Here is a 23936-nt window from a genome sequence, read left to right as displayed (position 1 = left end):
TCTCAGGCGCACACTTGTGTCATGTTCCTGGCTGCCTTGTGGAGATCAGACCTGGCATTAAACAAACAAACAAACGATTGCCATGGAGTCAAGATTTGTGTATAACGAGTCAAGGGTGTGTGTGTGTGGGGGGGGGGGTCATGTGACCTAAAATGCAGGTAATCTGTCTCTATCTAAAAGTACAAAGCAAAACACCTGGCACTGATAACAGAAACTATCTGTGAGCTTTGGCCCCAAGAGTCCACTGCTTGTGACCCACACCTTCCTGACAGTGATCTCTAGTTTGTAAATTGCTAATACACACACATACACACACTTCTACAGCAGGTAATTCTCTGGACTCTTCTCAAGGGCATTCCCCAACTGTCCCAAATACACCAACACAGCACAGCTAAGGGGCAACCGCAGCCAGTTTTTGCTACAGTTCTCATAGGTTTATGCTCCAATCATGTTTTTTTTTTTCTCTCTGCTCCTAAAAATTTATCCAGTCTTACTGCCAGAACTTCACTTAGCCTACTGTTTCTGGCAGAAACTCTCTGCCTCCCCTCCTCTGCCAGATAATTTCTATTTAGCGTGTAAGAGTCACCGCCTCCCTGGGGTCCGCTCTGACCTTCAAAGCAACCCACGCCCCACACCCTCATCACCGTTGGTCTTTGCTGTAATATACAGTCTTTTCTGATAGACTGTGGACTCTGTAAACCCAGAGATGGCTGGGTCTTGTATTCTCATCTATCATAGGGCTTGGCTCATAGTAATGGAACTACAGTCCCCACCCCCACCCCACCTTTCCTCTCCTGGTCGTTCCCGTTGGGACCCGAATGTGTTGAAATACTCAGGGTTAAAAACATGGACAACAGAGCCAGGCGGCCCAAGATTTGAATCTCAACTCTACTGCAAACTAGCTGTGTGACCTCGGGCAAGTTAATTTCTCTGTAACTTGATTTCCTGATTTGTGAATGAGAAATATAATAGTATCTACCTTTTAGACCTGAGTATTAAGTAAGTTAATATAGAAAGAGAACTAGAGCAGTGCCTGGCACACAGTAAATGCATGTGAGCCATCATCATCTTAAAAACAGAGAAAAATGCCTGGGCCCCACAACTCCCTCCAGCTATTGCCCCTATTTCTCTGCTGCTTAAAATAGCAAAAACTCAAGAGTGGTTCCTTCCCACTGTCTCTACTTCTCCCCTCCCATTCTCTCCTTGCCCTACTCATACTAGCTGGAGTATCCCCACCAGTCACTGAAACAGCCCTCGATAAGATCACCACGGGCTCCAAGTTGCCAAATCCAATGGTGGATGTTCAGCCGTCATCATCCTCCCCATCTCTGCAGCGATGGCACTGAAGATCACCTTCTCCTCTTGAAATACTTTCCCCTCTTGGTTTCCGGATGCACCTCACTCTCTTGGCGCTCCTCTTCCCTCTGGCTGCTCCTTCTCAGCCTTCTTTGTTGGCTCTACCTCATTTCCCCAACCTCTACTGCTGTCATGCCCCAGATTCCATCCTCCACCCTCTTCTTTATCTGCACTGTCTCCCCGGGTGGTCTCACCCTGTCTATAGCTTAAAATACTGCCGATGTGCTGCTGACCAACACTACATTCCAGGCTCGTCCTCTCATCCAGCCCTAGACTGGTATATCCAACACCATCTTGACACATCCACTAATAGATACCAAAATGTAAGCCATCTAAAACAAAATTCTTGATTCTCTAACCCAAACCTGATCCTCCTTGCCTTCTCCATCTCATTAAATGGTACCACTCTTTCCTGCCTTGTGCAGTCCAAAAACCTTGGAGTCATCCTTGACTCCCTTCTTTTGCTCACTAATATCCAACATCGAGTTCATCAGCAAGGCCTGCCAAGTCTACCTTCAATTTGTATCTTGACTCTAACCTCCTCCCACCACCTCATCTGTTGTCATCATCCTCTGAGCCTACATCCTGTCTGAGACTGCCATCCTGTCATGCCTACACTGCTACAGCTCTTGCCTCTCCACCTACCTCAAGGACAAACATAAACTGGATCATACCATTCCTCTGCTCAAACCCTCCAGAGGCCTCTCATTACACACAATTCAATCCCGACTCTTACATGTGGGAATCTGAGTCTTGCCCAATTCATTGCCGGCATCTCCAATGTCTCCCCCTCTAGCACTTGTTCTTTTTTCTGTTCCACCCTTGACTTTTTTCTGTTCCCTGGATACACTAAGCTCATTCCTGCCTCAGGGTCTTACCACATGCTGTTCATACTGGCAGGAATGGTCTTCCGTTCTATCCTCACATGGCTGGATCCCTCCCTTAATCCTTTGCTGAGGCCTTCTTGGATCGCTATCCTCTCATCTGGCTTTATCGTTCTTCACAGCACTCCTTCAGATGAAATTATCCTGTCTGCTTCCTCCACTAGAATACAAGCTCCAGGAAGGTAAAGACACAGCCTCAGTGCACCACTGTTGCCTAGAGCAGCACCTGAAGTATTGTAGGCCATCAATAACCCGTTACCATAGAGTCGATTCCAACTCATAGCGGCCCTATTGGACTGAGAAAAACTGCCCCGTAGGGCTTCCAAGGCTGTAATCTTTACAGAAGCAGACCACCACATCTTTCTCCTGTGGAGCAGCTGATGAGTTCGAACTGCTGACCTTTCGGTTAGCAGCCAAGTGCTTAACCACGGTACCACCAGGGCTCCTTAGGCAACTGATAAATAATTTTAAAAGTTAAACTATTCTCCAATCTGTGCCAAATATTTTGCTGGCCCTGCCACATGGGCCAACTCCCTTTCCAATATGTCCTTCACACAACAGCCAGAACAACTCTAACGCAGATCTGACAGGGGTGACACCCTACACTCAGGACAACTCTCAGCCCACAGGCTAGGGGACTCACCGACGGTGGTGATGGGCTTGGAGTAGGGCACCAGCCCCCAGGTATCAGAGGAGAAGAGGCCTCGGCCATGGAAGATGCACGGGGCAAAGCCAATGTACTTCTGGAACTTCTTCTGGACCCATCGGCCCCAGGAGCCCTCCTCAAAGATCACCTGCTTGAACACGTCATTCTCCCCAAAGGAGTAGGTAGGAACCAGGTCGGCTCTGGAAGGGAGACGACAGGGCCTGTCACACCCTAATGGCTGGCTTTAGTTCCCACTTTCAGCCCAAGAGGCCGCTGATACCAGCGAGGCTCACCCCTGCCCCCAGGGGTATACCAGAATCACTTGGAGGGATCCCACACTCACATGTCCCGCACTACCAGACCTGGACAGGCCTGGGCTCTATTGGTGACCAGGGATCATGTCAGAGCTTTGGGACCACCAGGCAAGAAGGAAGGTTGAAAGCTCTGCTCTGGAATGCGTTTTCTTCTCCATCATCCTTCAGGGCCTGCCTCCCCTGGGAAATTCTCCCTGTCACACCCACCATCATCACCAGGTGGAGTCAGGATTCCTCGGCCCTGGCCCCATATTCGTCCCAGTGTCACAGCTCTTGGCACACTGTCTGTCCTTGCCCTCTCCCCCTGCTCCCTGAAGCCAAAGACTGGGTCTGGTTTGACTGTATCCCCAGGGCCCAACACAGGGTCCGGCACTGAAGAGCAAGGTCTTCTAGCTGAAGCCTGAGCTAAGTTCCTGAGGAGAAAGAGAAGGGCTGCTGTCACCCCTGCCATGCTCCAGGCTGGATGGGTCCTAGATGGAGTGGCTTAGTGCCACCCCTAATGAGTGTGTGACTGCAGGTCACACCCTCTCCCACTCTGGCTATGTCGCTGCTGGAAGTGCTTCATCCCAGGGCCCATGCCTCCTCCTGGGGTCATCTGGAACCCAGACATGAGAAGAAAAGAGCAGGCTTGGAGCCCAAAGAGCTCAGCTCCCTGACCAGGTCACTTAGCCTCACTCAGTTTTCTTAAGTGGAAAATGCGGATGTCATCACCTGCATGACTGCCCAGGAATCAGAAGAGACAAGTGAAAGCGTTTCATCAAATGAAATGTGCTAAATAGGTGACTACATAGAATGTATCTTTGCTTTTCTAGAGGGCGACAGAACTCCAATTTGTCCAGCTCCTCTCAGCTGTCCTCAGGGTCACTGCCTCCAAGAAGCCTTCCCTGATGTTTCCAGCCATACATCCTCCTTCCTAACCTCTTGCTCTCCTAGCATCATGATACATTTTGGTCGCAGATGGTGAGTCTTTTCATAGTCTCATTCTGATGCTTATGCACACATAAGCTTGGCTTCGTAGCTGACTTTCAAGAGCCCAGGAGACACAGGCTGAATCTCTGCCCCACCCAGATACCCAGCATACACTTGGCAAACTTGGCCCGAATGTCCCTGTCTGGGCTCCAACCTGCCCTCTCCCGCAAGATGGTGAACTCTCTCCTATGACTTCCAGGAATCCAGGCCCTGTCTCCAGGGGCTAAGAAGGCTGCTGCCCTGAGCCCAGAATAGCTGCAGGATTGTGTGTGTGCATAGAGGAGGCACTTACCCATGGCGCAGGGCCAGTTTCACAAAGCCCTTGCGGTTGCGCAGGGTGACGGCATTCTTGCCGGGCCTGGAGCTCAGAGACTCGGCTGCACCTCCCACTACGATGATGACGGCATTGCCACTCCCATTCTTTGAAAGCAGGTACTCTATGGTGTCCCGGTTGACAGGGCAGATGCCTGGGAGGGAGCGGGGGGATGCACAATCAGGGCTGCCCACTGATGCACTTTCCGCCCCCTGCACACGGTCATGTGTAAGAGGAAGCATCCTGGGACTTGGGCCCCAGATCTAACCCGACCACTTCTAGGTTGTATAGGTAAGCTATTCGTTTTTCAAAGCCTCAGCTTAAAAACTTACTTATTTATAAAATGGGGACATGATAAAAGGTTATTTTGGGGATTCATTCATTTGGCAAACATCTCCTCTGAGGTCCTGTCAGGCTGGTACCTGGTGCTGAGGACCCAGATGAATCAGGCTGGTGAGGGTGATGAGCAAGTGCACAATGACAGTGCCACGGGCAATGACTAGGTTGTGCAGTGGGCAGCACAGGGGATAAGGGTGCCCAGAGAAGGTCTCCTAGCGGAGAGGTCTCCTAGGGGAGATGCTCCGCACACTTCTCCTCTCTCATTTATTTCTCTCAAGCAGGACCCTGAGATGGAAGGTCTGCAGCCCTGTTCTTAAGCTCCCCCTCCTCTTTCCCGTCGCCCAGATCCTTCTCTGCTCCTTCTCCCTCGTCCAGAGAGAAGGTCACAAGCCAAGGGAGGTGTCAACCCTAGGCCTGAAGAGACCCACAAGCTGGTGTCATGGCCAGGTACCTGGCTCCTGGCATCTCAAGCAACCACATGCCTGAATCCAAGGTGGGTCAGGGGTGGTAATATGGCAGGGCCTGGTGAGACGCCAGGGACTGGGTCTGTTTGACTGAAAGCTGCCTGGAGGGTGGAGGGAAGGATGGGCCAAGCAGAACTGACCAGAAAGTCTTAAGGAGAGAGGTGGTACCAACTGGGACTCAGAAGGGACCTTATGTGTCAGATATTTTTACAGGTGAGAAAATAACTCAGAGAAGTTAAGTGACATGCCCAAAGTCACACAGCTAGGAAATAGTACAGCTGGCCATTCTCTGCCTCCTAGTACACAGGCAGAGCCCAGGAATAGGGCCCAAGGCAGAGAAAAGCAAAGTTAGGCTGAACCCAGGCCCAGCTCTGGTGCAGCAAGATTGCTGAGTCCTGCAGCCAGGGGTCAGCCCAGCAGCCAGTAGGGCCTATGGAGATGGCAGAGGTAGAAGCCACCAGTTTTAACACCAGCTTCATCCTCTCTGCCTAGACTCTTGCCTTCAGGCCAAATCAGTGCTCCAATTTCCTCCTGAGAAAGGAGTCCAACTTCTCCAGACCCCTGGAGCAACCCAACATCTAAGGCAGTGTCTCTCAACTTCTTATCACAGGGTGAGGCCCAGTCACCCTTCCCTTCCACTTATCAAAAGCCTATCAAAACCCAAGCCGAATGTCACCTCCTATGTGAAAAGTCTTCCGTACAAGATGGAATGAGTCCTTCTGTGCTCTGGGACCCAGAGAACACTGCCCACATCTCTGTGTGAACACCTCCCCAGCTCAGCCTTGATGCACCTGTGTCTGTGGCACCTTGTAACTCCCAGCATGGGACCAGCTGCAGGTGACAGCATGTTGGCTCCCAGACCTATTGTTCTGTTAAGTGGAGAGGGCAGGGAGAGGGGGATTCTCACCTCCGGACATCAGGTATTCTCTCAGCACTGGCATCCGGAAGTTGCCGGCCAATGTGGCCAGGTAGGGTCTTATACCAGCGAACTTCTTGCTCACTTCTGTGGCCTCTGTGCCAAAGTTGCAGAAGATGCCTAGGCCCATGATGCCGTGGGGGTGGCTTCCTAAGATATAGTTCCTGGTGGTCAGCAGGTTGTGTGTCTTCACCAGCTGTGAGAGAAGCCCGGAGTCAGAGGAGAATGGCAAGGAAAGGGGTACTGCAGTGGGGGGACCAGGCATGCCAATCCCCACCTGGGACTCTGAGGGCCTGAGGGATTGGAGTGACTCTCCACACCTGACCTCAGATCTTCACTACTGGGGCCACAGTGCCAGGTGTCTGGCAGTTCCCGTGCGGATTGTGAGTCCCTGGGAAATGTTCTCCATCACTCCCCCGAATCCCCAGGTCGTCTTATTCATCCTCTGTCAGCCTTCTGCCTTCCCTCCTTTGGGGCCCATCCTCCTCACCACAGCCAAAGTGATTATTCTAAAACCCAAAGCCAACCACCTGTCACTCCCAGACTAAAAAGAGGTGTCTAACTTCCATGAGGATAAAGTCCAAGTCTCTAAGTTTGGCAATCAGAGCCTTGGCTGCAAGCCCAGCCTCCACTGTCAGTCTCCTGAAACTCTGGGCTCCTTGGAGGCGGGGTCTATCTGACCCCCGTGCTCACGGGATGGATGACCCAGCCCACCAGAGAAGGGCCAGTGCAGCTGGTCTGAATGGAAACTTCCTGCCAGGCAGCCAGGCTCAGCTCAGGCTCTTGGGCAGGAAGGACAGGACAGGTTAAGCAACAGCGTTCGTGCCAGCCACGAGGGCACGAGGGGAGGGGCTGCAGCAGCTTCTGACCTGCGGTGGCACTATCGGCACTATCCTATCGACAAAGCTGACCTGGGATACTCCAAAGAATGATTGGCTTCCGTGGGGCCCACCCCCTGCCCTGGGGCTAGTGGCTTGGAGGATGGGGTGATGCAAGGTTTCCAGAAACCCTCAGCCAAGAGAGGTGTGGAGCCAGAGACCCCTACCCAGCTTACAAGGAACATGATAGGGGCGGGGGGTGCTGAGCATCACTTTTTTCCTGGTTAGAAACATAAATACTCAGAATTTCAAAAATATAGAAAAGTTAAAAAAAAAAATCAAAAGCACCTACAATATCTCCATCCAGACGAACCACTCTGATACGTTGATGGCTTTCCTTTTTCCACTCACACACACACGTATTTTTTTTTTAACCACAAAATTGAGATCACATGGTTCGAAATTACCTTTATGTCATTTTCTACCAAATATGTGATAGCTATTTTTCCTCATCAAAATTCCTCAGTAATGTGCTTTCTCATGGCTGCGTATTATTTTACCACACAGCTCGGCCACATGGAATAGAGCTCCAGGTGACGGACCTGTAAAGAACTTCCAATATTTCCCTCTAGGAAATAATGCATCAGTAAATATCTTTGTCCACATATCTGATTGTTTTCTTGGGACATACTTCTGGCAATATAATTCCTGGGCCACAGAACATAAACATTTTGGCCCTTTTGGCTGCCCTGCCTGCAGGGAGGCGGTTCCACTAACATTCCCACCTGCAGCGCACCAGAAGCCCACCTCCCTGCACAGCAGCAGCTGCTGCAAGGCACGTCACTGGCCCTCGGATGAATCCGAGAGCCCGGGTTTTTCATGACTCCTTCGGGAACCTCTGGGCTGAAGGGAGGAACCTGTGCCCAGTTTGCGGGGAGACAGTGCTGGTGGCCAGTCTCAGAAAACTGAAATCCAAACTTTTACCTCTTAACAGGTGACAGATGCCTGAGAGGGGATGGGACACAGGGTGACTGGTACCATTCTAAACTCTGTGACTGCCAGTATGTGTAAGTGTTAGAAAGACTCCTTTAGTTTTACCACCTATTCCTTAGGACAGTCATACTCTTTCTCCCACTTCACCTTCAGTAAGTGGGAAACCCAGTTGACTCCCAGCTGCCCACCAAATAAATGGGGGAACAGCAGCAGCCTAATCCATGGCTAGTGGGGTGTGGGGGCAGTGAGGGGATCAAAGGAGCCCAGTTTTACATGAGCTTTGCAAGGTTGTTGTTGTGATGTTTTACCTCCTAAAGAGCAGGTCTGCCCAGCAATTAACCTCTCAGTAAAGCTAGAATTAAAAAGCCCCTGTGCCAGTTTCCATTGAAAAGAAAGGCACTGAGTTAACAGCTTAGGCAGCCAGTATAGGATTGGAAACTTGCTTTTGAGCTAATGTCCAGGCCTGTCCTGATAACCAGGAGCCCAAAGCACAGAATTGGCTGGGAAAGCCCTGAAGATTTGGGCCAGTCCTTTGATTACAAGATGGAGACTGAAGCCTAGAGAAGGGAGTTGCCACTTCCCCTGAGACGGTCATAGCAAATCGCCATCCATGTCTAGACCAGGCCACCAGCTGCACTTTTCCCTGGTGGTTGGGATATAGATGTGTCCCCTGAGGGAAACTCTACCTAGCCACTCAACACCCTATCTGGTTAAATGAGGCACCTCAGGGCACAAGGCAGGATAATGGCCCTTGGTGCTATACCCAGAAGAACACCTTTGATCTGTCCTCATGCCATACTCCCGTCCCCCAGGGCTGGACAGAGTATCCATTCAGGAAGGAGGAAGAAGGGCACTGCTGCTGAAGGTTCTGCTGACATGCCCTCTCTTGTATTATCCCCTGACTTCCACAGCAAAGCCCCAGCCTATGGTAGAGCCCAGGCCAGGCTGGCTGGCTAACGAGAGCCTGGGACACGTTCCTAGCAAACCAATCCTCACACTCTGCCTCCCAAACCACATAAGGTCAGACTGTTGGAGCAGGAAAGGTACTCAGGTAGGCTGGTCCCACCCCATACAGAGGAAGACACTCAGGCTCAGACAAGAGCAGGGACTTTCTAAGCTTACACAGCAGAGCAAGGTAGTGCCAGGACTAGAACTTGGGGATTGGTGCTCCCAGCTCAGAGCTTACTCCAGGCTGATTCTATCACCTGGTCAGCAAGCTGGCTGATGCCCGTGATGGGAGGATTCAGTGTGAAAGCTGACAGGCTTCTATTTGCACATCCCTGCTGAGCTGAGCCAAGCTGCAGCCCAGCCACCCCTAAATGTTACAGAGGCCTCACGAAGGTAGAGGAATGTATGGGGAAGAGAATGGCCCATGAAGCAGAGTCCTGGTTCCTACACCAGCTTGCCAGTAACTTGCTTTGTGACCTTAGGACAGTCCCTCCTTGCTGGGCCTCAGTCTCCCCATCTGTGAAATGAGGCAGATGGACAGACAGATGATTCTTAGCTTAGAAAGCCTTTCCTGGTTTCCTCCCCAAAGAGCCTGTCTATATTTCAGGGAGAGGTGACCCAGGGCAGTATCCACTCATCTTCCAGGTAGCGGACAGTGCTGTTGGCTGCTGCTAACACACAAGCCCCACTTCTGCTGGGGGAAGGGATGTTCTCTGGGCCAGCTGAGTTGCTCTGGTGGCAAAGAGAAGGGAGTGGGGAGGGATGGGTAGGTGAAGCTGGAGATCATTACACAACCACTAGCAAGAGGCTGGGTAAAGGGGGTGGGACAGGAGGGCCACCCATAACCTCACAGAACATTAAAGCTGCCCTGACATCAGGTCACCAAGGCCAAACCCTCCCTGTACAGAAGGGGAGACTGAGGCCCAAGGGGGAGGGGCCTGGCCAAGGTAACCAGCAGGCCAGGGCAGAGCCTGGGCTAGGCCTCAGGTTGAGGCTCAGTGCCTCAGCTTGGCTTTGGTTTTGGTGCCCTGGAGCCCTCACACGGCCAGCCCACATGCACCCTGTGGCTCTGAACTTCCAGGTGACTTCTTGGAACAAAGGTATGATAAGAACAAAGAATTTTGTTTCCATTCTTTTGGAAGGGCAGAGATCAGGTGGGGAAGGGACACTCGGTTTTGTTTTGGTTCTTCCTAACGGTGAGGATCAGGTGGGGAGGGGGACCCACCTGTCCCAGGTCTGACCAACAATCATCATCAGGAGGGGGCTATCAGCTTCAAGGAAGCTTTCTGAGGACTAGGCCACAGTGGGCCCTGGGCAGGCCATGCTGAGCACTGTCTGGGGCTAGGCCCCTGAGGAAATGGCCCAGGAGAGAGAGGTGGAGTCCATAATCCCTCAGGCAAAATCAAAATTTACCACTTTTATCATGTAAACAACTCTATTTTGCAGATAAGGTAAAGGAGGTTCCAGGAGCTTGAGAAAGTGGACAATGGTCCCCAGGGGCAGAAAGTGACAAAGTCTAGTAAAAAAAAAATTTTTTTTTTTTTTTTTTTTAGTAGGATTCATTAAATAGTGAACCTCCCAGGCAGGTCCCAGGTCTGACCCTGTGTCCCCATGCCTAGCACAGAGCCAGCACTGGACAGGGAGCGACAATGGCAGGTCAGTGAATACAGTGACAGAGCAGGAGACAACCCTAGTCTCCAGGCCCAACCAGGAAGTGGGTATCAATCCAATGTGGAAGTCCTGGCACTGAATCTATCCCAGAGAAGCAGGCAGTAGGAAATCAGTGGGAAAAAAACCTGGAGCCGGGATTCAGGAAGTCTGGGTTCTAGCATTAACGCTGCTGCAGACTTGCTCTGCAAACCTAGATAAGTCCTTGTCCCTCTTAGGGACTCGGTTTTCTCACCTCCAGAATGAGAGGGCTGGGTCCCATGATGTAACATCACCCCAGCAACAACAGCTTCAAATTCTTAGCTGACAAGAGATGGGGTCAGGGAAAGGAGGGGTGGCAACCTTGACCCCGAGGAGTAGGAAGGTCCTGGGAAAACTGGGTTTTGGCTGAGGTGGGCAGAGGGAGCCCGTCCTGGAGCACCCCCACAATACTGAGTGCAGAGGAGAAATGCAGGACTACTCAGTCACCTCCTCCAGGTAGCTCGCTGGGTTGTCTCTGTTGCTGACTCGCAAGAGTAAATGTACACCACCCTACACCATGCACTTTCACACTCACACGCTGCATCCAATCTTTGGGACCAACCACTTTCTGCTGGGTTACCTCAGCAGCTAAGGCGTGCCAGGGCTGGGGCACTGAGTGAGCTGGCCAGACAGGTCTTTCCTCTGACGGGAAAACCTTCAAGATTATGCCAGAGTTATCCACAATCCACCAGGACTGCCCACATGCACCAGGGCCCCAGATGCCTCTGCCTGCCAGCCCTGCTTGCCTACCACACACACAGCCGGGCAGACACAGATGAGACTGAAAGCCAGATGGAGCCATCATTTACCCTGCCAGGACCTCAGGGTTGGCCCCAGAGAAGACTAGTGCTTGGGCCCCAGAGCAGCTAGTGGTGGAAAGGGAAGGAAACCAAGAGACCAGCTTGCCTGAACTTGCTTCATATGAGAAGACTGTGCCTTGGAAGGGATAGAACCTCACCCAGGGTCATAATGGGCTTTCCTGCCTCTTTCTTTTAAGCCTGCGAGAAGTCTGCGTACGTACCCCAACTCATTTCCCACAGCTGTGGAGCACAGAGAGGCAGCATGCTGTGGTGAGAAGAGCCTTCAAAAGATCTTACAGGAATGCTTCTCTCAGCGTGTCCCTGCATGGGTTACTGGGGGTCATGGCTGTGGGGATAAGGGCCTAGGAAGTTTGATGTGCAGTGAAAGAAGGAGAGACCTGGGAGCTGAAGTGGTTGGGGAAAGCTTCTGGAGGAGGTGCTCCTAGAATTCCACCTAAAGGAGAGGTAGCACTGAGGAAGCAGGGCAACAGCCAGAGCACAGGCAGCTGAGTTTGAGAATAAGCCTGGGGTGTGGGAGATGGTGAGGCGGCAGAGTGAAGAGAGAGGATCTCCATTTATTGACAGCCTGCTAGGAGCCAGCGCCTTTCCATAGGGAGTCTCCTTTAACTCTCATAGCAGCCTGTAAGGCATTGAGTCAATTCCCTTTTTACAGAAGGGGAAACTGAGGGTCAGGGAGTGGCAAAGCTACATGAGGATAGTGAAAAGTTGAGGTGAGATTCCAACTGCTGTCCTGCCCCAAATCCCATGGCCATGACCTCCAGTTACCTACCTAATGACTGGCTGAGAGAAGTGTTTCTATAGAGAAGTATTTCTATAAGATCTTCAGAAGGAAGGGAAGGAAGTCTGCCCCTCTTCATTACCCTGAGTTCTCTTCCTGGCCAGATGAACCTGAACCTCCTTAGTATTGCCCTTGTTAAGCCACCTCTATATTAAGTTAAAGGATTCTGGTGGTACAGGGGTTAAGCACTTGGCTGTTAAAAGGTTGGCGATTCGAACCCACCAGCCCCTCCAAGGGAGAAGACGTGGCAGCCTGCTTCTGTAAAGATTTCCCCAGTGCCGTCGAGTCGATTCTAACTCATAGTCAGACCTATAGGACAGAGTAGAACTGCCCCATAGAGTTCCCAAGGAGCGCCTGGTGGATTTGAACTGCTGACCCTTTGGTTAGCAGCCATAGTGCTTAACCACTACACCACCAGGGTTTCCATCTGTAAAGATTACAGCCTTGGACACCCTACAGGGCAGTTCTACTCTGTCCTATAAGGTCGCTATGAGTCAGAATCAACTCAAAGGTAACAGGTTTGGTTTCTTTGGTATAGTATATTAAGTTATGCCCTTAATATTCACTGAAGGGTGGAACAAGGAATGGCCGTAATATCTACTATTATGCTCCTTATTATCACTCAGGATATAACATATATGTGTAAAATATATATACTGATCATGTTTCCCTTTTTGCCTTGGCTGCCAGGAAATTCAGACCTGAATGTGAAGTTCAATAACAACTTTGTTGACCCTTATGGCTGAAACACTAGTTAGGGTTTTTTTTCCCCCTCAAGCCTTGATTTTCTCGTTACACTGTACGGTATTATATGTATCCTAAAACTAGTTGCTGTCGAGTTGATTCTGACTCATGGTAACCCCGTGTGTGTCAGAGCAGAACTGTGCTCGACAGGGTTTTCAATGGCTGATGTTTCTTCCAAGGTGCCTCTGTGTGAACTCTAACCACCAACCTTTAGGTTATCAGCTGAGAAGTTAACTGTTTGCACCACCCAGGGACTCCACATGTATCCTAAATTGCCTCAGAATCTGCACAACACAGATAGAGTATGAACAGATGTTTACAGTGGGCGACGTCACAGGGTTCAACCTGGCACGTGTTGAACCACTTAACCCACTGGGTGGGTACGTTAAGGTCTGAGTTCAGATTTTTATCCGCTCCCACCTACCCAAGATAACACCCAGGAGGCTTTACCTGGACGGGAAAGTAGTCTCGAAAGTAGCGCCACACAGCCCAGTTTCGGACCCACTCTGACCTCCTGCCACCTTCCAGAAAATAAAACACAATGTTGGGAAGGAGTGGGGATCGGGGGGTGGTGGCGGAGAGACTTGGGCAAGGCAGACAAGACAGGAGAGTGGAAAAATGCTACAAGGCCCCAAGGAAACCAGGAATACAGGCCTGCCAGTTAAAAACTCACAGGTAGAGGACTATCTCCCTATGCAGAACCTGCCCCCCTCCCCCTAGGGCCCCCTTCTACATTCACTCTCTTGTGTTATGTAAACTTTGATTGAGACTGAGCACCTATGGGGACCAAAATGGCACCCTTTGAGGAGCTTTCACCCACTCCTCCAAACCACACTCTGGCCTAGCCCAGTGCTTTTCACATAGCAGGTGCAGGAGGTGGGCAGTCCAAAGGGTGAGGGGGTAAGCCGAGGGAGGCCGTCGGTGCTCCTACCTTTCTTGGGCGTGTTCCAGTCAAACACCAGCCAGGTGAAGTAGAGCACGGAGATGAGCCAGCAGTCAGTGCAGAACGTGTACATGAAGATGATGCTGCCGGCCATTCCTGCGGGGGGCAGGCAGATGGCCACAGGTCAGGCCCTGCTCCCCCATGGATAGGCCTCAGTCTCCTCTCTGGGCAATGGAGATCTGGGGTCCTGAACCAAGACTCACCAAGTGACTAAGTGAGCATTTATCATGGTACTAAGCTACGCACAGCTGGGGCCACAGGCAAAGTGGGTCTGTGACCATGTCATGTGAGAAATGGCTAAGGGAATGCTCAGCTTGGGGAGGAGTAGGCTCACAGGGACACGAGTCTCATAGCCCTAGACTCTGATGGAATGTTCTGGCATCAAGGGGCACAGGGGCTCCCTGCTGCCTGGGCAGTAATACCGGAGGAGGTAGGCTTTAGCTTCCTGTAAGTCTCTTCTGGAGCTGTTCTTGCTGTCCGCTCCTTGCACGTTCCCCCACCCAGTGTCCAGCACAGAATTGCTGTGGAGGAGGAGAGGGAAAACCTTCCAAGAGCCACTGCATCTCGGGATTTGGGCTGAGCCGCTTCTTTGTGAGACAGGGTAAATTTTACCCCATTTTGGAGGTAACAACACTAAGGTTCAAGGGGGAAGTAACTTGCCCATGGTCACCTGGCAGGATAGTGGCAGAGCCAGAATGCAAACCCAGGTCTGACTATAAAGGACATACTCTGTGTACCAGACTTTAGAAGTTCGCCAAAAATTACATGCCCCAGACTGTCACTGGAGGAACCTGAGTGAGGGGATTTCTGTTGCCCCCCGACCCCAGGCCAAAGGAGCTTCCACCTGGGGGGGTGGGGTGGACAGAACCCATCAACTTTTCTCTCCCCAAGAACCCTAACAGGGCACTCAGAAGGCTCCCCTGCGGCCAGCTTCCATCTGGTCACTCTGATCTGGGCCAGCTGGCCACAAGATTGAATAACCTGGCACAGAAGGGAAGGAAAGTCAGCGCCAAGCCTGGTTTATCTCATGACTCACCCCCAGATGCCCTCACAGGGGTTCTCTCTTTCCAATTCCCGTCCAGCCTTCAAGGCCTGGCTCAGACCTCATCTCTTCAAGAAACAACCCTCAATATCATACTATCCCACATCATGCATCGCTCACCTCTGAGAGACTAAAAAGAAGAAGAAAAAAAACACCTATTGCTGTCAAGTCAATTCTGACTCATAGGAACTCTATAGGTCAGAGTAGAACTGCCTCATAGGGTTTCCAAGGCTGTAATATTTATGGACGCATACTACCACATATTTCTTCTGTGGTGTGGCTGGTGGGTTCAAACAGCTGCTCTTTTAATTAACAGCTAAGCACTTAACCACTGAGCCACCTCTTTGGCCCCTAGTGTCCAGTACAGGGCTGGGGGGCAGCAGGCACTCCCAGTTCGTAGAAGAAGCATGGTGTCCTTCTAGCACCCTCTCCATTGCCCCCGGGGAGAACCCAACTCATTCTGCGTGCCCATCTTGTGCTGGGCACTGAGCTTGTCAGGGGTGCTCCAGGGCTGCCTGGCTCTGGAGCTCATCCTGTCTTCTTCCCAGCACGCTGGGCTTCCTTTGGTTTCCTGAGGGAGAGGGTAGGGCCAGCCACAGATTCTCCAGGAGCCTAAGAGTTCCTGGAGGGCAGGGGAATGGTGGCCCTCTGTCCTCCCCAATCCAGTCCTGTTCTAGACTCCTGAGCCAGCGTCTCCCCAGGGTAGCTCAAGATAGAACACAACTACCTTGGGAGGGGCAGTGAACATAGAGCAGCCAGGCATCCAGTTTTTCAGGACCAGCTTAGGAGTGTGACATACAGATGTGGAAGATTAATCTCTAGGGAAGCATGTGCAGTCTAGAAGACCCTGTTAAAGGCAAACTGTGAAGGACTTGAGACAACTTGGTGAATGGCTATATCTAAGTTAAGGCCACTTACAAAGTCATTCACATTGTCCTGTAGTTTGCCTCTGGTCCCCTTTCTTAGGTCTGGAAAAAGGGCCACTCTCTAGCTCTATAGGCTCCACAGGTATCCAAGCTCCTTTACAGGCTTGGTGGATGCTCCAGTGTCCATGGGGTTCAGGCTAGGGTCTGGACAGCTGAAGAAGTAGCTGTCAGCAAACCCCTAACTCTTCTGAGGGGTAGAGGACTAGAGGGCGCTGAGCTCCAGGTCCTGCTGCCTAGAGCTCTGGTCTCTCTGGGAAGGAGGATATTCCTGCCTACTTGTCCTTACTCTGGTGCTAAGGCAGCCTGGAAGGAGGAGAAGAGAACCAACTAAGGGTCCACTGACTGTGTTCCTGTCCGAGGCTTTCTCGGTTGGGGGCCCACTCCCCCCAGCCCCTGGGTGTCCACAGGCCCACTCCCCCCAGCCCCTGGGTGTCCACAGGCCCACTCCCCCCAGGCCCTGAGTGCCCATAGGCCCACTCCCTGCAGCCCCTGGGTGTCCGCAGCACCTATTTCACAGCACTTATTACATGTCTCATTGCTATCTGCCTTTCCCATTATCCTCCCTCCCTCTGGCAGACAGCCCATGAGCTCCTTGGGAAGTAGAACCAGGTCAGACTGATCTCTCCAGCCTGTGCAACCAACACAGGAAAGGCTTATTGAGCAAGAGAATGAACTAAGCCCACCAAATGACCTCCCTTTATCAGACTTAACCATCACCCTCTGAACAACGGACTAGCTAACCCTGCTCCACCTCTAAGGTTGTGGGGCTGCAGGACAAAGCAATGCCACTGGTCAATGAGACAGAAACCATGTACCTGAAATACCCTTCCTGGTCCACATATGGGAGGCACAGGATCACCTTCACATTCCAGCCCCCTGCCCCACGTATCAGTGGCCCACAAAAAAGCTCCTGACACAAAGCTCTGGACCCCCGAGGTACAGAGTACAAGGCAGCCTGTGGGTACTTGGTGGCAGGGGAGGCAGCAGCATGGCCCGGGAGAGTATAGACTCTGGGGCCACACAGAGAAAGGGCCCTGCCACTAACTTGCCATGTTTGTCCCTGAGCCTCAACTTCCTTTCAGGGTTTTGGGAGGATTAACTGAGAGTGTTTGAAGGGGGCTTAATACAGAACCTGGCACACAATACAGAGATGTAGCAAGGGGGAGCTTAGAGTGGGGCATGTGCCCTGGGCACAAGTCTGGGGGAGGGCACCAGGTGAGGCATGGAATGACATCCCAAGGTGTCACTAATATGAAACACATCTGACTGAGGCAGCCAGAAAAGAGGGGGGAGGGCATTTCTGCTGACTGGTCACCACTATTAACATCTATTCATCTTGGAGGCGGGGGGGCGGGGGGGGAGGGTGGGGAGGTAGACAGCGCAACTTAGAGATTGACCCTGGGTGCTCATTACCCTTGCTATGCCCCTGACACAGTAAGTGTCCAATATGGAGGTTCATGGACTTGGATGGGATAAAAAAGGACATCTTTATTTTTATTTCTCTCTTAAGGAAATTTAGTATTTCCTTCGCTTGCAAATGTGGGTCACACACCAGAGTGGTATTAGCAGTACTTGTTGATAGCGACACCAACAGAAAACGAAGGTATTTTCACATTACATTATAGCAACTGCAGGTACCTTGAAATATCATTTATTCATCACTAAAAGCATTATATTAATTATTACACCTGCTGCTAGAACTTTTTATTTAATCTTTTAATTAAAAAGAACATATACTATTACCTATTAAGTTTGGTTTTTTAATGTGGGTATTTATATTTCAGTATCATTGGTTTCCTTTGAGATAATCTTTGAAATCTCTACATCATACATTTTAAAACATTGAGAAAGGCTCCATGGCACAAAAATGGTAAGAAACCTCTGGTCCAGAAGGAGGCCGATAGGGTTCTGGCAGTCTCTGCATCACCAGGCGAGCCCTGGCCAGTGCGTTTGGGTGGTAGCAGCAGGCAGGGGCTGGGGCTGCTCAGGCAGTAGTTAGCAGGGCTCAGCAGACCTGCCCATCTACCCAGGCCTAGCTCCCGCCTACACAAAGGCATTGGGAAGATGCTGGGCTGGTTTCTGGGCTGCGGTTGGGCCTAATCGATTGTTAACCTACAGTCTGAAGCCAACACCTGTTGCGTAGGCTGGGGTTCTACCAGCTGCTCAGTCCCCTACCAGCCAAGCACCGGCCCACTAAGATAGGGATGGTGATGTCTTTTGGGGTGTAACTGGAGACTAAGAATGTTGGTGCAGCAGACTAGACAGGGATCTGGGGTGCTGGAGTCCCTGGGTTCTTGTCCTGGTCCTACTACCTCCTCTCATGTGACCCTGGGCCAGGCTCTGCCCCCAGGGGACCCCCTGCTCCCTATCTGAACACTGTGCTCTCCAGCCCAGGATTCTAATAACTGGTCGCATACAGGCAAAGTTGGGGCTTTCAGCCCTGAGGGAGCTAGTTTAATTTGTTCCCCAGACCAGTGTTTATCTTTTTCAGACCAGAAGTCTCTGTAAGAATCCGAGACAGCAATGGCCCTTCTCCCCAGAAAAATGTACATACACTCTCGCATATGTCTTTGCATTTAATTTTAGGGGCCCGTGAAGCCCACTCTTGGGCCTAAGGGTGAAGACTGGCTGTTTTAGACCAGGTTCACTAATCCTGGACTCCCAGGCAAGGCCCGTGCACAGGCTTCTGCTTATATTCCAACTCTGCCACTTAGTGAGTCTCAGTCTCAGGTTGTCATGGAAACTCTGTGAGTTTCCATTTCCTCACCTATGAAGTGGGGATTTGGGGAAAGACATGTGAAGTGCCTGGCACATTGTAGGGAGTTGACATATAGCACCCCCGTCCCACCCTCTGCCCTGCAGCTGCCCTGGATGCATGGTATTAGAGCCCCCATTCCTTCTGGAAGGATGGTTGCCCTACACTGACATGGTAACTGCTGATAATCTCCAATCAGCCTGGACAATCCTGAAGAGTTGTTAGCCCACAAGGACTCTCTCACTGGCTCTGGAATGTACTCTATGGTGCTTTGCAGCAGGTTTGTCTGACCTGATGTGCTGGGGAAGCTACTTCTTATGCTAAGGACATGGGGGCCTGTGGGAGGGAGAAGAGGCTTCTAGGAGAACAGGGGGTGGCCTTCCACCCTCCCTCTGGACAATCCACAATGCCCTGAACCTGGCCTGGATGGCTACCCACCCAGCCTTGCAAAAGGAGCAATCAAAGCACTGACATGGGAAGTGTTGACAGACAGAAAGAAGCAAGCACTAAACTGGCCGAGGCAAGCAGTTGGGAAATACGGCTAGCAAGGGGTGGATGATGGCCGGGGCTGAGGCTAGAGGATACTGCCCAACAATAGCTCCCATATAATAGGCACCCACCTCGACTAGGCCCTGTGCTAAGTGCTTTCATCCTTACCTCTAATCTCCACAAGAGCCATGTGAGGTAGGCAGCTTTTCCTCACATTCGAAATGCAGAAACTAACAGAGCTCAACGACCTATGTAAGGTCACAGAACTTATTTGTGGTAGTCAGGACTCAAGCCCAGCACCACATCTCTCTAAGGCAAAGCATCATGACTGCTGGAAAATACTTGCTGGGAGACAGAGTGGCACTGTGGGAAAAGCACAGGCTTTAGGGGACCTACAGACCTGGATCCAAATAGGCATGACTTTGGGCAAGTTACCTACCATCTCTGGGACTTGAGTTTCCCATCTATAAAATGGGAACCACATCACCACCTCCCACTGAATCTCATTTAGTGCTCACGCATGTCTAGGTGGACAGCACTTGATCCAGGATCCAAAAGGTGGTGAGTGAGTGGGAAGACGTTCTTCAGTGGCTGCCCGTGGCCCTCACCACTTAGCCCTGTAGAGCAGAGCTTCTGCTCTAACCTCTGTTGGGGAGGTGGCCCTGGCCTGTCTGCCTACCTGACCTCTAAGCCCCAGCTTACCCAGCATAAGGAAGGTCAGGACCCATTGCAGCACCGAGAAGATCTGTAGCTGCTTTTCCACCTTGGACCTATTGAGCCAGGTGATGGAGAAGAGGTCCTGGAGGGCGGAGAGGATGCTGGAGCCAGTGCCTGCAGCAGAAGGGAGATGTCAGCCTGATGCCATCCTTCCCTTGAGCTTCAGAGTCCCCACCCCAACGCACCTCCCACAAACACCTTCCTAGATGTGAGAGGAGCAGGGGCCACAGATTCGGCCAGAGGGAGGTTCAAACCCTAGCCCTGTCACCCAATAGTTTTGTTAACTCTGGGCTGTTCACATGCTTCCTTGTGCCCCAGTTTCTGTATGCACGTAATGGTAACGGTGTCCACCTCATAGAGTTGTTTTGCAGACCAAATGCAATATCTAAAGAGGCTAGCCCTGGCTGGACCTTGGAGAGGCTCTCTGTAATTGTCTGTTCTTTTCCCTCCCCCAGCTCCAACAAAACTCCTGTCCTTATTCATTATCTGGATCTAGTACAAATATTTGATCTTTGCTATCTGTGTCTGTGAGGCCAAGGACACAGGTGCAACATCCAATTTGCAATTTTTTTTTCCCTCCAAGTGTACTTTGAGCATCCATAATCCCTTCCCTGCCCGCCCCCCACCTTATCTCCAGGGCTAACAGCAGCTGAGGCCCTTTACCCCCACCCACAATAACGCCAATACCACCACTACCACCAGACACGAACACTGGTCCCCAGGCCTTCAGAGAGATGTACACTGTCAATTTCATCTCTGTGCCCCAAGCTTGGGACCTGGAGAGGAGGCAGGTAGAAGCCTTTGCTTCCCCAAAGGGTCCAGTGGCCAGTGAGCTACAGGCTGCCTGGAGGATACCAGTGGCTAGAATTATGTTTGCTACCAAGGAAATGCCAAGCCTGGGAGTTAGGACAAGGTTTTTTTTTTTTATGCCCATTTAATTGGCTCTGTGGCTGTGCCCCCAGGAAGATGCCCTGAAATCCAACAGCTGCTGCCTCCTGCTGGGCATGAACAAAGGGCAATGGAGAAAAGGTAGCCTGATGGTCACTTTGACATCTCATGACTGTTTCCTACAGCAGATGGGATCCCAAGGCCATGGCTCAAGGAGTGCTGAAGGAAAGCACTCCTTGGAGTCATCTTGTCCAGCCCCCTACCTTTGGATCAGGGCCAACCAACTGTGGCTTTATGGCAGCCCTCTTGCTTGGGGGCAGGGGTAGAAATTCCACATTGGTGACATATCCCCAATCAACATCTCTCCACATCTCCAATGACCAGGAAGACCTAAAAATCCTTCCTTGTGCCTAATCCAGATCCTTCTGCTAAACTTATCAGTCTTTTATAATCAGATAAGGTCAGAGTGCAGGAACTGTAGACCATCTTGTGCAACTCTCACCCATTATACCATCCAGAAGCTGAGGCCCTGAGGGACTCTCCCAAATCCCACAGCAAGTCCAGCCAAAGCCCAGGCATTTCCCACACTGCCCATTCTGTTCTCATCCTGCCTTGTCTAGCCCCAACTCGTACCCACAGCCCTGCTATGCTAACAAAGCGGGACATGTTCACAAAGTACTGAGGAATAAAGATTGGTGCTTCTGGAGAGGGAGGGCAGAGGGAGGTCTGGAACTCTGCATTCCTCAGGCCTAGGCCCTCTCAGCTGCCTCCTGGCCAGATAATTCTAACCTGGCTGACCAGAACCCTGCCCCAGGAGCTGGCCTGTCCATGGAGGCTGAACCCCAGGCACCAGTGGAAGCTCCCTATGAACCTATGAAATATCAAGTTACTGCTCCTTCTGTATAGAAGGCCTCTCCCTACCTTGCCCATCTGATGATCCTCTAACTCTCCTTTGAAACCCAAAGAGGGCATCACATCCTCCAGGAAACCTTTCCGGGGGCCCTCCCTCTGGGCTCCCACTGCCTTCACCTTGTATTAACTGCTGATTACAAGTCCATTCTTCCATCAGACTGGGAGATTCCTGAGGGCTGGCCTGAGTCAATCCATGTCTGGGTCCCCAGAGCCCTGCCAAGGCCTGGTTGAGAGCAGATACTCAGAAAGGTTTGCTGAATGACAGGAAGAGCAAGCTTCTGCTCTGGCCATTCGGTGGGCCCCTTGGCTCCCTCCCTGTAGGGCTAGGTGGCAGGCATGATGCCAAGAAGCCCACGAAGCTTTGGAGCCTCCAAAGTACTTCCATAGGCACTCTGACTCAAGAGCCCAGTGAGTTTGGGATCATCACCCCCATTTTGATGGTGGTGGAGAAAGGCTCAGAGAAGTGACATGACCAAGGTCACTCAGTCAGAAGATGGCAGAGCTGGACTCAGTTCAGGCCCAGTCTCCAGGCCTGTGCCCTGGCCCTATGCTGCAGGTTTTCCCAAGTGCCTTCTCTCTTCTCCATACAACAAAGCCGGGGGCAGGGAGGATGCAGGGAGGGGACAGGGGAAAATGAATGCCCTGTTCTTCAGAGGGTAGGCTAGGACCAGGCACCCTAATTATGTGGCAGGTAAAGTGGCAGCAGACATTGAGGTTCCAGTGCCAGCTCTACCATTGACTGCCATTAACTTGCCCAAATCACCTCACCTCTCTGGGCTTCAGTTTCCCATCTATAAAACGGGGGCAAGAGGGAAAAATGAACTGCATGGTCACTTCAACTGCACTCACTCTGAAGTCCACCCTCCTGAGGACTCCTGGCCAGGTATTTGGGACCTAGATACTTTCTACCTTGCAGCAGGCCTAGGGCAGTTGCTCAGACAGACGGGAAGTAAGGATTCAGTTGGGAACCCCCAGGTCGCTACCAGTCCTTGCCACCAAGCTGTCAGCACTTCCTCTGCCCTAGACATGGCTGGGAGGGGTTCAGTAGAAGCTGGTGTGGATGCCCATGCTGCCATCAGATGCCACCAATGCCACCACCTTCACCCAGCCTGAGTATTCCCAACTCCTGGATGGGGCTAGCAGGGAGCCTCAGCCTCTAGCTACGTCCCTGTAAAATCTGCTCCTCACCACCCTCCACCCTCTCTCGGCACACCCACACTCCCTCACACTCTCACAGCACCAGTCCCACCATAGTTAGGGCCTGTTCACTTGGCTCCTTTGCTAGCGACTCCTGGCTGTCAGGACTGGGACCTGATTCATCTGTGTGCCCAGAGTTCTGCAAAGGGCCCAATGAAAGAAGGAATAGGTAGAGGTTTGTGAATGGGTGACTGAATTCATAAGCCCCAGAGGCAGTTGGAGGCCTGGACCACAAGTTAGACTGAGCTGCCAGGCAGCTCCACCACTGAAGACCCTGGAGACAGTGAGTAAACCTCTCTCAGCGTCCCTAAGCCCCAGTTTCCCAACTGTGAGAACAGAAGCCCCTACCTACAGACTTCTTTTTTTCATGGGAGGAGAAGGTGAGGCTACAGTACAATAAATTGACTAGTCCTATGACAAAAGATTCTCAATACGGGCAGTTCCTGGGTTACGAACAAGTTCCGTTTCTAAGTCTGTCTTTGAGTCAAATCTGTACATAATCTGGAAGAGTTAGGGACGGTTAATATCTAACACCAGTCAAGTGTTTGTCTTAGTATTTAGTATACAGTGTACCTTTCTATGCGTAACGAACATTAAAGGAATACTTCCGTACACACTAAAATATCTTTAACATAATAATACAGAAATAATAATGTTTTAATGGACATTGCAAAGTAGCAATCATTTGTTGTTATGAACCATTATTGCATGTACCTTGGATTTTTAATATAATGGGCTTTACGGGGGGGGGGGTTGGTTTCTAAGTATGGGTTGTAACTATGGCTTGTACATTAGGTGGGAAGTTCAACACTGGTGACTGTCTATTGTCTATTCAAATAGCTGCTCCCCTCACCCCCACCCCAGGGCACATTTCACCATTTATTCACACAGCTCATTTGCTCCTAGATTTGGGGAAGGCAGAGGAAGAAGAGCTGCCAGGGAAGTCTGAAGGAGCTTTCTTACCACCCAGAAATGTACTACCTTCCCTCCGACTACAGGGTGCTTCACTGTCCCACAGCACTCCCTGGAAGATAGGCTAGGCAGGGACTGACAACCTCATTTCACAAGAAGGAAA

General features: G+C 51.3%; 1 protein-coding gene across 2 annotated transcripts in view; it reads right to left on the bottom strand.

Annotated features, from left to right (window-relative positions):
* LOC100657191 (diacylglycerol O-acyltransferase 2) overlaps positions 1 to 23936 on the bottom strand; it is a 112974-nt gene that overhangs the window by 2260 nt on the left and 86778 nt on the right. For both annotated transcript variants that reach the window (XM_064288721.1, XM_064288724.1), the window contains 6 exons: positions 19850 to 19978; positions 13924 to 14031; positions 13443 to 13513; positions 6193 to 6397; positions 4462 to 4636; positions 2884 to 3086 (listed from right to left, as the gene is read on the bottom strand). In XM_064288721.1, coding sequence (XP_064144791.1) covers positions 2884 to 3086; positions 4462 to 4636; positions 6193 to 6397; positions 13443 to 13513; positions 13924 to 14031; positions 19850 to 19978 — 891 coding nt within the window. The remainder of the gene's footprint in view (positions 1 to 2883; positions 3087 to 4461; positions 4637 to 6192; positions 6398 to 13442; positions 13514 to 13923; positions 14032 to 19849; positions 19979 to 23936) is intronic.

Source organism: Loxodonta africana, chromosome 7 (genome assembly GCF_030014295.1).
Source record: "Loxodonta africana isolate mLoxAfr1 chromosome 7, mLoxAfr1.hap2, whole genome shotgun sequence".
Classification (NCBI taxonomy): Eukaryota; Metazoa; Chordata; class Mammalia; order Proboscidea; family Elephantidae; genus Loxodonta; species Loxodonta africana.
The sequence above is the reverse complement of the archived record's forward strand: the minus strand, read 5'-3'. Positions and strand labels throughout refer to the sequence as shown.